Here is an 18,136-nt window from a genome sequence, read left to right as displayed (position 1 = left end):
CTTAAATTAGAACTCGAACGACTCCTTCAGTTGTCTGAAGGACACACTCCAAGCGTAGATCGAACCATGGACCGTTCACAGAAAGCATGATCGTAGCCATTTGGACATGAAGGGTATTATTGCTGGTTGAATATAGATTAACATCAGAAGTGTTTGTACCAGATTAAAAAAATGCTTTCAGTTCACGCGCTCCACTGACTACAACTTACTCAGTCTCGGGAACCTTGGATATGGAACTTAGACACCTACCCTATGGTAAATAAAACGTGGGCAAGATCAGATTAATTTTCAGGCTTGAAATAAAATAAATTTACCTTTGTGAACTTTAAGTGGCAGCAACTATTTGTAAGGAGTTTGCTTTACTAAAACTTCTTTATACAGGGAGTTAATGAACTATACCGACAAACTGTAAGAGGTGATTCCTCACATCAAATTAAGAGAAAAAGTTCTTATGGACCTATGGCGAAAAGTGCATATTTCAGAGCTAGGCCTGTCCAAAATCGCAAAAAAGATAAATTTCAACAGGCCCTATTTCGAATTCCAGAAACTGAAGATGGTGGTCCTTATCAGTGTAAAGGAAGCCACGCATACACAATCCAAAAGTGGATCATTATCATTTCATCAATTTTCAATAGGTGTACAGAGTATTCCCTACAGGATGTAGTTCTCAGATATGCTCTCAATAGAGTTTTCAGATATATCTTGATGTCAAGGAGGGTGCAAAGCAGGCAGGAGATAAGCCTTGACAACAATGAACATTCAATGCTTCGGAGGGAAGTCGGAAGTGTTAGGAACAAGCATCTCTATGTTTTTTAGTGTTCAGAATAACGTATGATACGATGTATTTCTTTATGGTATATTTCACGTTTTCTTTACTTATAACGTGAAAGAAAACATCGCAACATGCGTTTTCCCGAGTATAGGATACCGTCCTGCTGACGATCTTTAACATTTCCAAAATCGTGCCAAAGGATTCCGTATTCCCTGCTATCAAGTCTTATCATTTACCTACTTTGGACCAATCATAAAGTCAGAGAAATCTCAAAATTCGGTTGATGGTATGTCTGAAAATTTAATCTTGAAAGGAATTCTCTGTACACCCATTGAACATTAATGAAATGTGCATTTTTGGACTGCGTATGCATGACTTCATTTATTCTGATAAGGACCATCATCCACAGTTTCTCGAATTCGAAATAGGGCCTCTTGAAATTTGACTTTTTTTTTCGCGATTTTAGACATCTCTGAAACTATGCATTTTTCCCCACAGGTCCACATGAACTTTTTATCTTATTTTGACGTGAGGAATCACCTCTTACAGGTTGTCGGTTTAGTTCATTAACACCCTGTATATTTACTATGTCTGTCTTTTATTATTATCTGACTTCATGTCAGACCATGTTTATCCATGCGTCTGTCTGCTCTAGATACAAAATATCTCAATAACTACTTGGTCAGTTTTGGAGAGGGTAGAGACAGGCCCGTAGCCAGCCCAAAAACTTAGGGGGGGCCCGATCCAATCATATGATAGTTCATCACCATATTATAGTTCTTTTGCAAGCCTACTGTAAAACTTTTAGGGGGCCAGCAAAAATTTAGGGGGGCCGGGCCCCCCTAGACCCCCCCCTGGATACGGGCCTGGGTAGAGATTCAAAAGTTAGGAATCAAGTTTGTTGATGGAGCTGATCCATCCAGTTGATCCGAAGATACACTTCCTCCATGTATTCTCATAGGGTTACTATAGAGGTATTGTCCCTTAGTAGTATGCAACCCACTGTACGTAAACACAGAGTTGGTTGCATATCATTTAGTTACTTTCAATATTCTAACTGAATTCCTTTACGTAATGAACATATGTCACTACTACTTGTTATAAGGTGTAAGCACTTAACACAGAATTCGGTGTAAAACTTTACCTCAATACAAAAAGAAGCCTCTGAGATTAGTACATTAAATATAACGATAATAATAATAAATTTTGTACCTGAAACTCTCTATAATTTAAATATAAAATATTTTTGTCAAGACCTGACTCTTTTTTAATGCAGCACATGCGTTCTCACGGAGTGTTTTCTAACACCGCACCTGAAGCACATGACCTACCACCTTCAACTTGAGTTGTTGCCTGAGCCTTCTCAATTACTTTCGTAAGTTTTCGTAGTCATTAAAACAAAGTCCCCCTGAGAGTTTTATAGATTTTTTCAGTAAATATCAATCAAAATGACAGTAAATCGAAGCTGTAGACTTCATGATTTGCAATAAGAACTCTTGCATTGTTTTATTAACTCGCTTTTATGCCAAGAAGTACGCTTTATTGGATGCGGCTTGACAGTAGCAGGAGTGAACACAGGCGGATTTTAGGGTGCACGTGATTCATTTAGTGAACACATGCCACTCCCTATTAAGTGTTTGAGGAGACAATTTTTCATCGCAAATGCTACAATTGAATTTAATTCCATAAAAATAATGCTTTTAAGAATGGTAACTGTGAAGAACTTAACATGATTAACATTCTAAAATAAGGCGAAAATGAAATGAAATCTTTCAATTTTACATCAATCGGATATGCCGGCTAGGCTAAAGGAGACGGTGATGATGAGAAATGAATGCAATGGTTGAATGAAGAAAGTGAGAGGAAACGGAGAACCCCGAGAAAACCGACCAACCCGGTATTTGTCCACCACAAAACTACTTGCCGCGAACTGGAATCGAATCAAGAACCCCACGTATCAGAGGTGAACGCTCTATCACTGAGCCGCAATGCCCCTAAAACAAGGCAAGGTGAACCGAACACAGAATCTCCGGCGTGCAAATCTGTAGAACAATGCCATTGTTGCCGAGCCGAGCCTGTCCCTGGTCACGCTCGGCCTTCAAATATAACAATCTTTATTCCTCAGACGCTGGCCTGCGTACTCACCAAATTTCGTTTAGATCCGGGCAGTAGTTATCGAGAAATAAAATATCACATACAAGACGAACCAAGTTGAGTTAATCCTCCCCCTGGCCAAGCCGACCTCCAAATATAACGCTCTTTATTCCTTAGACCATGGGAAGCCTGCCCAACAAATTTGATTCAAATCTGACCAATAATTACTGAGGAATACTGAAGAATACTGAGGAAGTACCACATACACACATATATCTACATGCACCCGGAGTAAACCTAAAAGCTTCCGTATGCTTACGCCGGGAGCTAATAATTAATTGTCATAGTAAAGAATGAATTGTCTTTTGATTGAAAGATAACATTGTGGTGGGAGGATGCGTAAACAGATATACTCCGTAGACTGATTCTGTTTAAAAAGAAGGGGGTACAGGCTAGCAAGCAAATTATCTTCTAAGTTTTTGACACGCAAATCAGTGTAAAAATTCATTATTATTTTTTGGGGGAAGGGATTGCGTCCAAGTGCACAGGAGGGTAGGAATGAGTACCGCTGGTTATCAGGATCAAGACTGTGACTTATAATAGAGATCGACAGTGTATAATTTATTAATATCTTTAATTCTAATGAAATGAAATGCAATTTATAGTTTAACGTTCTGTATGTGTGACCTTTAGGCTAAAGGAGACTGATGATTAATGAAAGTGATGACAGAATTGGTGAAATGAGAATGTGTGAGAAAATGAGAGAACCCCGAGAAAACCCAAGAACACAATGTCGTTCACCGCACTCATATGACTTGGAATCGAGCCAAGAACCCTTCGCACAAGAGGCGAGCGCTCTTCCATGAGCCACTCCGTTCTATATATCAGCGTTGTCAGATGTAAAGAATATTGTCACATGTCACTTTGAAGAGTTTCAGTGAGACTGGTTGTTTTGGTGCACCCCCTCAGAAAATCCTGGATCCGACCCTATATTATATATATATATATATATATATATATATATATGCGAATTTATCCTACCCAACATTCATAATTTCCTTTCTAGTAATAATGGAAGAATAGTGGAATGAAAGGAGTGAATAAACGGGAAACCTTAAAAGAACCCACTGATACAAGTTGTTCACCACAAGTTCATAGCTTGGTATCGAACAAATTGAGGCTTTGTCCTCTCTCTGTGCCCCTCCGAGGGAAAGAAGAATTAAGAAAATTTTCCACACAGCCATACTGACGCCGGCATCTCCCGAGTTTTGAAATCTCTTTTCCTCGAAATTTCATCTTCCTCTTGTACGAAACAAACAAAGATTCAACACTGTAAGTAATGGATTAAATCTCAATGATAATTTTTGAGCAAGTATTCCATAGTCTCTAACAATAGTGCTGTAACTAGCTTGGGTTAAAATCATTTAAAACCTGTGTTTGCATTATACAGCAAACTAATAAATTTGTGGGCATATGTACTGGAAGAGAAAGGAAAGTCAAAGATCCTTTCTGGTTTAGCTACATGCCGGAAAAACTTGGGGAGACTATGCCCAGGCGCGCACCCAGCAATTTTTGTTGGGAGGTTCAAAGTAGAAAGCAAGTCCCTCTTGAGTGAGCCCCAGGTGCAAACAAAACAAGTACATTATTTCAAAAGAAAAAAAGAAAAAAGAAAAGAAAAGAAAAGAAAAGAAAAGAAAAGAAATTTTGGAGAGGGGCTGGGACCCGGTGGACCCTTCTCTGTAGGCGCAAAACAATGACGATTGAATAATTTTGTAATTCACAAATACATCAAAAATCGAACCCAGGACCATACATATTGAAAACGAGAGTGACACTTTGCGAGTCTCGAAGTTATACATGCAAGCACCAATTGTAAATAATTGTTACCGTGCTTGCTTTCGGTATGCATAATTTTGAGTTCGATTCCTCGTGAAGGCTTGAATTTATAAGTATTGTAAACAATGTCGTGATGACAGTTTCATTCGGTAATCTCATTTTTTTTTTCGGGAGAAATAATATTAAAAGATAAGGAAGTGATTACTTTACTTTTGCATAGAATAACAATATATGGTTCTTTAAAACTTTTATAGAGTCCTGAAAAGAAATAACAAAAAAAGTGTTGCTTCAATAAAACAGATGACATTGATAAATAAAGATTAAAACTTACCTGAAATATGTTCTCGCAGTGTACTTCAGCCTTATGTGGATCTCCATATAACTTGAGTTCTTGCAAAGTTCCCTTCAAAGCAATAAGAAATAGGTAAGACCACACAAGTTCATAAAGACCTAAACCACTGAAGACTGGCATTGGGATAAGGCGGTGTGTAACGCGAAAATAAATCCGCGTTACGTCGAGTCACTTTCCACTGAAAATAAAATATTTTATACGTGTATCTTTCATACGCACTCGCAGAAACAGTCTGACGTCACAAACTGTTTAAATTTTTAATTTGTTGCATCGATAATGTACTTTATATTTTTATTTTTGTTACCAATACCTGACAGTTTTTTAGTAGTTTATTGAATTGGTTTTCATGTTTAATTTATTTAACGTACATGTTAATTGTAACACGATATACATAATATTCAACACGAAAGGGTTGGTCAGTAATGCATTACGGATAATGTATTTGATGCACAGTTCTGGGATTTAGTGAATGGTTACAGATGACCGTCCGGTGGCAGTTACAATACAGTTTAGATTTTTATTCGCCACGGTGGCAGTTACAGTTCGGTTTAGGCTTTTATTCAGTTATACCAACGAGGTATGTCTGAATCCACTAGTTTTCGTACATGAAAGGAAGTCAGACCGTTCCGCTTTTTGAAGTTTCTTATTTATGAGGACTCCTGGTTGGACACTGATGACTATTAAGAAGTTGATGGTTGAACAGCAACATCTTAAGAAGGTACAGTGGAAGATCTTGTTTTCATACCAATCAAAAACATAAGCTTTCAGTACACGTTATAAATACCGAACAGACGTTATGCACGTATCGATAAAAATACCCGCGTTTCGGAGACACGAAGACGCAAGCACACCACATTACCCACCGGACTTGAAGCGAGAGCGTGTCCGTGTAGCGCCCAGAATTCTCACACACTGACTGACGATTCACGAGGTCTTTGGCAGGCAGTTAAAGCACCCGCGAGCCACTCTCTCATTGGTTCTTCAGCATGTAGAAGGGGGCGAAGGGGATTGGTAGACAGCAGAAAAAAAGGCCATGCCCAAGGGAATTCCCTAAATGAAGGCATCGCAACTGACAACTTGGTCCAATTTTTTTTTTCTAATATAACGTAACATTTCTTTAAAAGTATATAACTATCTGTGTCAAGAAAAAAAAAAGAACTGTTCTTAGTTGTTTGTATTTTGCTAAATAAACATGTCCCATCAATTTGACTTGTTACAAAATTAAAAAAAATAAAACGCGAATGCAGTTGTACTGCCCTTAATTGAAATTGGTATTATACCATATTTTTCTCCCTCTTCCATTACTGCAGATATCTTAATGTGAGTGACAATATGACTCCACCCATTCAGATCCCCCCGCCCCGAACGAAAACGTCTTACCATCATTGGCTGCAATTATTTTGGTCTTGACAAAATTCCCTGATCTATAGACTTTTTCTTTGAACAAATGAAAAAACTAGAACGATATACTCGCAAGATTATATTTACTCAGTAATAGCTAATTGTATATTTGTTACATCGAAATAATAGTGTAGAAATGTACCAAATGAATACATTATAAAGTTTGGAAACATTTTGATGGGTTCGCGAAAGTCTTGGTCAGAAGTAGGGATGGCCATTTCCGAAAGAAAAAAAAAGTTCTCCGGTTTCCGAAAATAACTTTCATCGTTTTCAGTTTCTCCGGAAAATTTTCTGTCTTCCGCTTTTCTAGAAATTTTTTCGTCTTTCGTTTTTCGGAAAATTTTACGTTTTTCGGTTTCCGGAAAATCATCCGTTTTTCCGTAAAATTTTCCGTCTTTTGTTTTAAGTAAAAATTTCCGTCCTCCCTTTCCAATTTTCCGGTTTCCGGAAAAAAACTATTTTTCGTTTTCCGTTTTTCCAGAAAATGTGGCCATCCCTATTCAGAAGCTCCACCAAACTTCGATCATTTAGCTACATCAAACGAAAGAAAATGTAAAAGTCCTAAGAAACGTTTTCAAAGAAGATTTGTAGCCAGAAATATTTCAAATAATATTGTCGATAACATTTTTGTCCCTCATTTGGTTTTTCAAACATCAAGTATACACAGAGCCCATCCGATCTTCACCAAACTTGGGGCCGCGGCGGCTCAGTGGTAGAGCGTTCATCTCTGGTGCATGGGGTCCTGGGTTCGTGCCAAGTGAACTTTGTGGTGGACAAATACCGTGTGTGTGGGTTTTCTCGGGGTTCTCCCGTTTCCTCCCACTTTCTTCATTCCACCATTTCATTCATTTCTCATCTTCACAGGCTCCTTTAGCCTGACCGGCATAACTGTGGGACGTAAAACTTAAAGATTTAATTTCACCAAACTTGGCATAAAGATAGACCTTAATTTACGTAGTATCAATGTAAAATATTTTCCTGTGCAGATCTTTGGTACTTTGTTTTCGAATTATTGGACATCAAAGAGGGATTTGGAATTCGAAATTTTCGCTAAAAATTTTTTTTACTAAAGTGCTATTTAGAACAAGAATTAGTGGACAATGTATAGAACAAATTGTTTAGCATTAATTCGAGTTGAAACGTTAAGTAAATCGAGTTTGTACTTATAATAAAAATTTGCTCAAATCAATGAAATGTAATGTTTTCATCAATTGGGAAATTTATTACTAGTTATTACTTATGCAAATATCAAGAAAATTTCAGTTAATTGTGAGAAGTATTTCATATTAAAACAACGAACAATTAAATATTTTTAAAAAATGAAAAAGTCTACATATTAAAGGTATCATCACGGCATACAATTTAAAATGGAAGATAGTGAATTTCGAACACAGACCCTACTAAATGCAAAGCAAGAATGCTACACAACAAAATAAATTCAAGTTTGAACAGATTTCTCAAAAAAATTCAACTTTTTGGTAATTGTTCAACGTTTCCAAAAATGTCCTGAAGTGTTCTGTTAGGGAACAAAAAATGACTAGAACGCTTCCTATCAGGGATTAATAGTAACTTCCGTAAGAGTATTCAAAATGTGTTTCATTTTGATTTGTGTTTAGCGTCTTTCAGCAGCTATATGAGCGTTATTCTATAGCTTAACGTAAGATTTAAACCACATGACCTTCCGCAAGGAGCCGATCCTGGTTCTCCGTGCCATAGGTGCACACATTATTCACACAGCTACAAGTGAGCTCTCAAAATGTACTGCACATGAACTTCTGATGTGTTCAGTGAGTATACAGGCTCAGAAACGACTTTTAACAAGTGTTGGGACAGACACATGCAGAATTTTATCAAAGGGGCAGGTCAAGCACTCAATCTAATATATTTTCAGAGCACATGATATATATGTATATAATGACTATTTTTCTATAATATCTTGTAAAAGGAGATTAAAACTCCAAAACACGCTGCTGCGTATGCCCCAGGTTAGGACATTGTATGCGTAACTATTTATACTGTTACAAGTCGTTTCTACTCGTATTGGGAACATCAGAAATACAGGTACGTTTTAAACATTCTTAGAGTAGTTCCTATTAACCACTGTTGGGATGCATTATAAACTTTTTGTTCACTGAAAGAACACTTCAGGACAATTTTTGGACATGTTAAATGACCAAAAAGTCGTTTTTAAAATTTATCTAAATACTTATTTATTTTTTTGCAGTCTAACCAGAGGTGTGACTTTGAAACGAGTGAATATATTAACAGCGATTGATTATCGTACTTAGGAAACCAGTTTTTAGCCTTCTCTACTGGTCTAGTTGCTAGCGCGTGTGCCATTTGAGCACGTAGTCTTGGGTTCGATTACCGGTGGAAGATCATTAAAATTTGAAATCATTATGGTGGTTTAAATCCTTCACTGAATTGTAGGTCCATGTCGAATACAGTCTCGATGCCAAAAGGGACGCTAAACTTCAATATATCAACAATCCTTTTTTGTAAAACTATGTACTAATTGTTGCTATATAAGGTGCTTGTCTGGGAGATTTCTTTACTCCTTTCTTCATAAAAGAATACTCAAAACTAGAAGTTGAATATTAATTGATTCTATGGTTATGTCTTCTTTAGCCTCTTATTTAGATGTACAGCACGTTCCAATTTTAAATTTATAGTTTTTTCTTTTTTTCTTTTTTTTTATATAAAAAAGCATATCCGATAATTCGACGTGCTTCTTGCCCCTAAAACAATAATTCTTAGCTTTAGAGTATGAAGATCGAATAAAACAGATATATGGTATTGAAAGGAATATTTTCGGCTGAAAGGAAGTTGCGGATCAGAATGCGTAGTATAAATAAATCAATCAGTACTTGGACATTTTTTTAGAAACGACTGTTGGTTATTGTTCCACATGTCCAAAAATGTTCTAAAGTGAACAAAAAACAAAGTGGTTAATAAGAACTGCCCAAAGTGTATTCAAAATGTACACGAACTTATGACGTTTCCAATGACTATATGGTATTGTCTGTTCACTGTAGCTTGGCGCTGTGTTTTGACACAAAACCTGGCCAGCGAATCTTAGCAGTCCTTCCCCTACTTTCCCCTTATAGCAGTAGTAACAGTGGAACTAACTCATCAATTTTAGCACTAGTAGGGTTTGGTATTTGCAAGTTGCGTAAATTTCGAAAGAGTTTACTTCTTCTCTAGTCAGGACCGTAACTTGTATGGGACAGGGGAGGGGCAACTTCCCCCCAGGGAGGTTCCCCGCCGTTCGAAGGGGCCCATTTGGAGACGAAATTTTCTTAATCCATATACAATACGAACATGAAATTATAAATGAAGCATTAAACAGTTTCACTACATTACATAAAGCAGCGCACAAAAGGTAAATAAAACAAAAGTGAGCCTTGTGCCCACTTCAGTAAGAAACGTCTATTATTAGGGGCCCTAGAAATAACATTTATTCGTATGGCTTTGAGATTTGTCAATGTTGTCCCCTTAATTAATTTGTCATGTATGGAATGGGCCCAAGGGCGTAAGTAACGGCCCCGCAGACCTTGCCGTGAGGGAGGGCCGACAGGCTCCGGAGGGCATAAATAGTAAGAAAAAGTTAGAAAGAGGGGGGGGGGGCAAGAATGAGAAAAACAACTTTTTCTAGGAGGCCCAAATACACATATTAATGCTTGCCCCCCAGGAAAAAAATATAAGTTACGGCGCTGTCTCTAATGTGAATTTATTGGTACACTTCTGCTAATAGTTAACTATATCAGGTTGGTCTCTTTAAACCGGTTGGGCCGTGGAGAGAAACAATATTACAGGAGGATAGTATTCATATTTTAAGAAGGTGGGGAAAGGAGAGCAAGGATGAGAAAGATGAGAAGAAAGAAAGAAAGAGAATGAAAGAAACACTTCTACATTTACTTCATAATGAATTTAAACACACATAAACGAAAAAGGGATGTCGGAACACACCACCATAATATTTGTGGAAGTGTTGACAACATAATATTCTGAAGGAATATATTTCCCGCCAATTCTGGGGCCTCGGTGTTTGGCCCAATTCTGGCCTTGCAGCAGTGGCGGATCCAGGGGGGCGATCATGGCGATTGCCCCCAGGAAAGGAACCTTTCTCATTTTATATATTTAAATAAAACCCAATCCCAGAGTTTGGAGCTCTTAAAAATAGCTCTAAGTAGCAGTATTAAAACCCACCGCCCTCAAGAAGTCCGTTCTGGATCCACCCCTGCCTTACAGAAGCTACTATCTAGTCATTCACCTCGTGGGACTGAGGAAAACCTTAATAAGGAATACCGGCCAGAGCCGCGTTCATGCCCACGCTCGATCTACCTATTTTAATGCCCTTTTTCGTGTTGCACAGTGTCTGGTAAAGGCACCCAAACAGGGCAAATGTGTACAGCTTTAAAATGTTTAAATGTTAAAATTCGCTTTATATTGTACTTTGAACACTTAATTCAATGTGTATTATATTCTTCTTACAGCAGCATGGTTTATTTCTTAATACTTTAAGTCTATGGTTGTTAGTATTTATAATTATTGCATCATACTAATCCTTCTCAAAGCTCGTTCAATTAGTATGAAATTCTACACTTAGCAGTTTGCAACATTGCAAACCTTCACCAACAGGCAATATGTGGGGAGAATATTTCCACCTATACTCGCATCGAAATTCCCAGCCCTTGTTTACAATCAGTACAATATGTTTCTGTCGCCTTATCATCAAAACAACGCTGTCCAGCGAACCTAACGGTCTTCGCTTCCTCTGTTTATTGTTTACAACACAAACTGCCATCTTCCAATATTGCCAGGCGTACAAGGTTTTCGCACACTTTCAAACAAGAACACTTGTACAAAATTGAGTGTGCATTATATGTAAGATTGTATTACATAATAACTAACTCAATTTTTCATAACGTTAATATCTCAGTCATCTCAAAAGCAGCAATTTATGTAGTAATAGCACTTGGTCCATGACTGTGCAGAAGCAGGTACATTCGGTTCGGAGATTCATGTGCCTGGCAACCATGAATTAACCATGTAGGGGTGAGAAGCAAGGTTTTGACGCTCGCACTACAATTGTTGTTTGTAAACAATCTTCCATCCTAGAGTGAACAGACAATAGAAAAGTCTTGTAAATGTATAAGCGGTAAAGTCTCCAAACACTGTTTAAAAGTCGTTTCTGTGCCCATGTACTCAATAGACATACGTAAGTTTGATTTTAAAAAAAAATAGTGACAAGACTGTTCCTACTTCAAAGGGATGTATCTCAGCGTTACAAGAATTCTGTAGCTGATAAGGAAACGTGAGACGATAAAATGTGGTGAGTGGTAGCGACTACTGTATGTGCAATCAGTCAAAAGTATCAGTGCCGTAAAATAGAGGAGGAAAGTGGAAGCCATAACAATATGTTTCGGAAGGATCAACAACGTGCATAAATCAAGATTGAAGTGGCACGAGATTCCAGTGCTCAACAATGTTTTTAAGGACTTCGTGATGACCTCTTCGCCAAAATGAAATGGGAAGCACTACGACACCTCCGACGCTTTACGGGAAACATTACGACACAAGAAAAGACCATCCATGCCATATGGTGATCCCTGTGGAACACCGTCAAGATTTACACCTAACGGTGTACGACACTTTCCCCATGTATGGCAGAAAGTGATAGAGATGAGAGATACCATTACCTTTAATGCACAATGTAAAAAAATAAAACACCGTATCATTTTACATTTTTTGTACAGATGCTGAGAGGAAAATTGGAAAACACAGTATCTAAAAGAGGTGAATATATATACTCTGGAGATATGCAAAGAGTGTCGATAATGTGTCAAGTATCCTACTGTGTCTGAAAGTGCAGCCCTTGTATCAGTTCAGGCACATTTTGCGTGAGGCAGTTCCTATTAACCCCAGTTAGGATACATTCTAGGCAGATTTTGTTCTCTGATAGAATACTTCAGGACATTTTTGAACATGTTAATGAACAAAAGTCATTTCTAAGAAGCTGTCTAAACCATGTTCAACGAGTGAGTTACTTTTTACCGTGCACATTACATTCTTTAAATTAATTTTCTGCTTATCTTTCCAATCTAGTTCTTTAACTTTAAGATCTCCAAACTCCTTTTAGGTCCATGGGTAAGAAACACATCCAGTCTATTCCTACCCTCCTTGATCGATGTTTTATGTTACATTAAGCTACCTGCACAACAAGCCTTAGAGCAGACACTAAATTCATTTCGATGCTGTTATTTACATCAAAATAATAGCGAGAAGCGAAAATATTTGGAAACTTCTTGGATTCTAAACAATTAAACATTTTCCGGCCTATGTGAATCTTCACTTACTTTGGGAACGACCTTTTGAAGTGTGCTTATTTTGTTCTTTAATGCGTAAAAGGGCACGGTGGCTCAGTGGTAGAGCATTTACGTCTAGTGCGTGAGGCCTCTGGTTCGATTCTCAGCCAAGTAAGTTTGTGGTGGACAACATTGTGTCCGTGAGTTTTCTTGGGTACTCGTTTCCTGCCACATTATCATTCCATCAATTCTTTCATAATCATTTACTTGCCTTAATCATCATCTCACCTAGCCTAAAGGGCATAATCATGGGACGTTAAACTGAAACAATTTATTTTCAAATTTTAAATACGCATTTTACTTGAAATAAATAAAAAAAAACTTAAATGAAATAATCACTTGAAAAGTAAAATAGAGAATTTTAATACTATTATACTAGAGAAATTCAAAACTTTGAATTCTAATTGTAGGGTCTATGTATGTTTCGAGCTGTGTTGATGGTGCAGGTGCGATTCACCAGGTTACCCGGGTCTGGGACTAAATTCTCAGACCAATCTGACTTCCTAACCCACACAAATCTAGTATCCATGATCGACCCGGAAAGTCCGATATTATATCACCTATAGCATTATTACAAAATTTTATAATGGTTTAAAGATGCCCTCCAGTTAGGTTCAAACATTCATGCATTCGATTCGCGATGTAATATTTCTTTATCAAGATATGACTTCCTATTTAAAATACCATTTCATGTTTGTTCATTTTCCAATAGTGTAAAATAATACAGTGTTTTTAACTAGTGTTATCCAAGAGACAAGAATGATGTTTTTCCGTCTCGTCTCGTCAATTTTTGTACAATTCTCGTCCCCTCTCGATTCTTAAAAAGCTTTCTAGTGTCGTTTTGAAAAGCCTTTTTCGTCACGACTCATTTTGTGAATTTAAGTACAAAGTTCATGCCCTGATTTCTTTCTTAATTTCATCTGGAAGTTATCAAAATCGTTTTGCATCATAAGAGGACCACGAATTGTTTGATATAACAACATTTAAATCATTGGAGTAGATTGTGTATTGACTTGTGTTTAAACCTTGATAATTGTTCTTCATTATATTCATACAGTCTACTCGCTAACGCTCTCGTTTTTGGTGCGAGTGGTCCCGAGTTGGATTCCCTGTAGGGTAGCCCAGTCTAAAAATGGTAAAAAGCTTTCTCAGATCAGCCACCTTGAGTGAGGTTTCCCCCATTCACACCAGGCAAATACCGGAATACCTAATATACAAGTCCCAGGCCGTTTCCTTTCTTCTCCTGTCCTTTCCTGCTTCCCTTTCCTCGGATAGTATGATCGCCGAGGGACGTCATACGTGACGAGCTAATATGGCCACAGATGCTGAAAGCTCAGAAATCTAATTCCTAATTGGTACAGTCTACTTCATCAATTTACAGTTTTTATATTATGAATCACGTAACATTAATGGTCAGTTGCACCAATCGAGGATTAAGATCTGATAGAAATGATCTATGGACTATTTTTTATCTTTAGATAAGAACCTTACGTCGTTGCACCATCAGTTACTGAGAAAGGATTAACTTTATTCACGAATAATCGGAAATTGCATAAAACTACGACGTTTACGACATTACGTCAAACAATATCACACTTTGATTTGCTAAAAAGTGTGTTTAACAACTGAAAACTTATTCGGGTACTTTGAGGTAACTTTTGGTACTACATACGAAAAAAAAGCGAGCGAAGTTCACTCGTCGGAAAGGCGAATATGTCCAAATGCTGGTGGACAAATACAAACATATTCTTGAAAAATTCAGATACCGTATCAAAGACTGAAAAGGAAGCTGCATTTCTGATATTTCAGAATATATAGGGGTGAAAAAATTTGTTTTATGAACAAGTATGATAGCTTGGGAGATTCGGGTTAGATTCCCGACAGAAGATCATTTGGTTCGGATCCCACGTTAAGCTGTAGGTTCATCTCATATAACCTCGCTGCTGAAAAAAGGACGCTAAACTCAAAATCAAAGCAAATCAAATATGGTTAGTATATTGTGTCTGGGGTCTAGATGTTGTAGGCAAAAAGTAAAACTCTGTTCTAACATATCCGCCTTTCAAGCGACATTTTCAAGCAGGGGTGGGTTTGAGGAAAAAAGTCCCCTTTTCTTACATAATGTTTCGCTACAAACTATGCTAAATTTCATACAAATCCACCCTATCGGTCTTCATAGCAGAGCGTACTAGTGCAACAGGCTAGTAGCAATGATCGTTCGGAGCTTTTCTCAAGTGTAGGGTAGGGTGGGGGAAAAGTAGAGATTAGGGCAGCGTACGGAAGGGTTGAATGAAGTAGTGTACGTTTATTAGGATACGTTAGCTCAATGATTAGAAATTATTTTCAAACGTAGGGTAGGATAGAGTTGGCTAGACTACATTAGTTCAATGTTTAGCCATCATTTTTAAATGTAGGGTAGAGTAGTTTAGGTAGAGTAGGCTGACAGTTGTCTGACAGTTACTGTATAACTTTCTCCGTTCTGATAAAAAGTTTTCACAATTAGCACAAGTTGCGCTATAGTAAACTGCTTCATGGCTAGACACAGACTAAAGAAATGCGAGAAATTCAGATTAAGACGACAATTGGAATGTTTATGGGTAGAGCAAAAATACAAAACAACGTCGACAACCGAGAAAAAAAATTGGCCAAACTGGCCAAAACCAGTGCGCTTTTTGAATAGCCCTGTAGTATGCAGTAGGGTAAAATATCATAAAGATAATCATCTTAAATGTTACATAAATTTAACCTACTATGTGCACCTGTACTATGTGACCACTAAAAGTAAAATTTCTTCAATTCACAAGTTATATTAAATTAGTAAATTAATCAATTACTGCGGTGGCTCAGTGGTAGAGCGTCTAGAATACAATAGATTGGAATAGAATTTATTAATATGTATAAGGTAAATAGAGGGAATATGAGCGGACGGGGAATATGGGCGGAAAGAAGGTTTCCTCCTCCTAATACAGAAAGTACAAGATAAAATTTCTTGTTGCGTAGGTTAGAAGTACTGTTGGAGTCCCGGATGCGACTATAAGTTGTGTGAAAAGTAGAAGTAGAAATTTAAGAGAATATTAATGATTTGAAGGTAAGTGATATACATTTTTTTTTGCCTCATAATATGCCTGTTGTTATTCTGCACCTATAAAACATAAGATAATGTCCGAATATATAAAACAATTACGAAAACTTGATTATTCACGTGTAGAGCCCAAGGTGTTTCCCTTTGTTCGCAAGTCATGGCGGGCGTTGCAGAATCGTGTGCGAACAGTGTTGCAAACCTAAATAAAATATAGCAAGAGGGGGTAATATGAGCTAAGTCATTCGGGGAAATATGGGTTCGTGGATTTACGTGTAGAATATGGTCGAGAAACAAAAGGTATCGTGACAGCAACACAGGGTACGTTTCAAATACAGGGCTCGATAGTTTGAAAATGTGTTTAAGCCTCACAAGTATGAATCCTGACCTGTCCGGTGAAAAATAGTAAATAAAAAATAGAAAGCAAATACATTCAAAGTTGGGAAATTTCCTATTATACAATAAAACAAATATAATATTTCACGTAAATTTTAGGCACAGTAGGCAGTTCCAAAGAATTGACAACAGACGAAATTCTTCTGATGTTGAAAAAGAGAAGGAAGTCTACAACGACAAAGAAAGGTAAGACGACACTTAACGCCGAAGTTTCTCAGGATAACACTGGTTCTCAATGTTCAGTGTACCAAGAGTGGTTTCATGATGATCATAATAGAGAAGAGCGGGTCAAGTGTACACGATGTTTGATGTGGTATCATTTTCCGTGTGTTCATTTTGAAACCAAGAAGAAGTTTATCCGTCCTCAGTGTCCTTAGGGAGAATTCTTAACTTCACGAATTCCAGGTGATATTTTTCATTTATAAGTTCCTCTTTCGTAATATTGAGTTCCTAATATTGTCTATAAGAGAATGTTTTCCATTACTTTTAGTTCTAAAAATTATGGTATGTTCTAAAGATTGTTCTCAAGATTATGTGATGGCATGTACTCCTAAGACTTAATCAATTGCTGAAAACCACTTGACGCTACTTATGACCATTCTTGTTCTATGGCGATAAATGCTGAAACCGGAAGTGGTTAATTTGAACCACTTCCACATTCAATAGAGGGTTAAGGGAGAGGATAAAATCTAGTCTTGAGAATTGAATCTATTGCCAAAAAAAAAATCATTTCAATATCTCTTACCGTTTTTGCTCTACAGAAATTAACATTGAAATCGAATGTAGTAGTAAATTTCAACCACTTCCGGTTTTAATAGACTGTTGTGACTAGTGATGGAATATTCTCTTGATACCATAAATCGACTGCATAGTTAATTAAAAAAACACAGTTATTAAAGCTGGTCTATAGGTCATATATTACTTTTATATTTGGTCTAGGAATTAATTCGTGCGGTTGGTACGCACACATTGAAGCTCTAGTACAAACACAAAATACATATAATAAATACCTTAAGAAAAATATTGTCCATCGCTAGCCACCACTTTCGCCCATCTGTCAGACAATGTACGGATTCCGTGGCGAAAGAAGTCCTCATCCTTGGAAGCGATCCAGTCAGAGACCCATGTTTCGATATCTTCTGAAGAAGTAAACCGCTGTCCAATCAAATCGTTGTTCATGCAATCGAACAAGTAGTAGTCCGAAGGAGCAACGTCTGGTGAATACGGCGGGTGGGGTAAAACTTCCCATCCGACATTTTCTAAATAGGTTTTGACCGGTTTTGCGACATGTGGGCGAGCGTTATCATGTTGAACAATAAGTTTATCATGTCTGTTCTCCCATTCTGGTCGTGTTCTGGCCAGAGCTTGCTTCAAACGCATTAATTGTCGTCGATAACGTTCTCCATTCATAGTTTCACCCGGTTGCAGCAGCTCATAGTACACCACACCTTTCATATCCCACCATATGCACAGCATAACCTTTGCACAGTGAATATCTCGTTTTGGTTGAGATGAAACTGGTTCACCTGGTTTCACCCAGGCCTTTTTTCGTTTAGGGTTCTCGTAATGGATCCACTTCTCATCACCCGTAATAATTCGATGCAGAAACCCCTTTCTGCTCTGTCGTTGAAGCAGCAATTCGCAAATGGTTTTTCGTCTTTCAACGTCTCTGTCTTTCAATTCATGTGGAACCCAATGTGACATCTTTTGAATCATTCCCATGGCTTTCAAGCGTTTGGAGACTGTTGTTTGATCAACGCCTAATGCTGCTGCAAGTTGTTCCTGCGTTTGACACGAATCCTGCTCGAGCAATGCTGTCAATTCTTCGTCTTGAAATTTTT

General features: G+C 37.6%; 1 protein-coding gene across 6 annotated transcripts in view; it reads right to left on the bottom strand.

Annotated features, from left to right (window-relative positions):
* Mp (collagen XV/XVIII-type protein multiplexin) overlaps window positions 1-18,136 on the bottom strand; it is a 1,211,252-nt gene that overhangs the window by 360,669 nt on the left and 832,447 nt on the right. For all 6 annotated transcript variants that reach the window (XR_014129286.1, XM_081746990.1, XM_081746991.1 and 3 more), the window contains exon 4: window positions 5,034-5,105. Coding sequence is in view for 5 of the 6 variants with exons in the window: in XM_081746990.1 (XP_081603116.1) it covers window positions 5,034-5,105 (72 nt within the window). In the remaining variant the exon portion in view is untranslated. The remainder of the gene's footprint in view (window positions 1-5,033; window positions 5,106-18,136) is intronic.

The sequence above is a fragment of the Thermobia domestica genome, chromosome 18 (assembly GCF_964235325.1).
Source record: "Thermobia domestica chromosome 18, izTheDome1.hap1.1, whole genome shotgun sequence".
NCBI classification, from domain to species: Eukaryota; Metazoa; Arthropoda; class Insecta; order Zygentoma; family Lepismatidae; genus Thermobia; species Thermobia domestica.
This window is presented reverse-complemented; position numbering and strand designations above follow the sequence as displayed.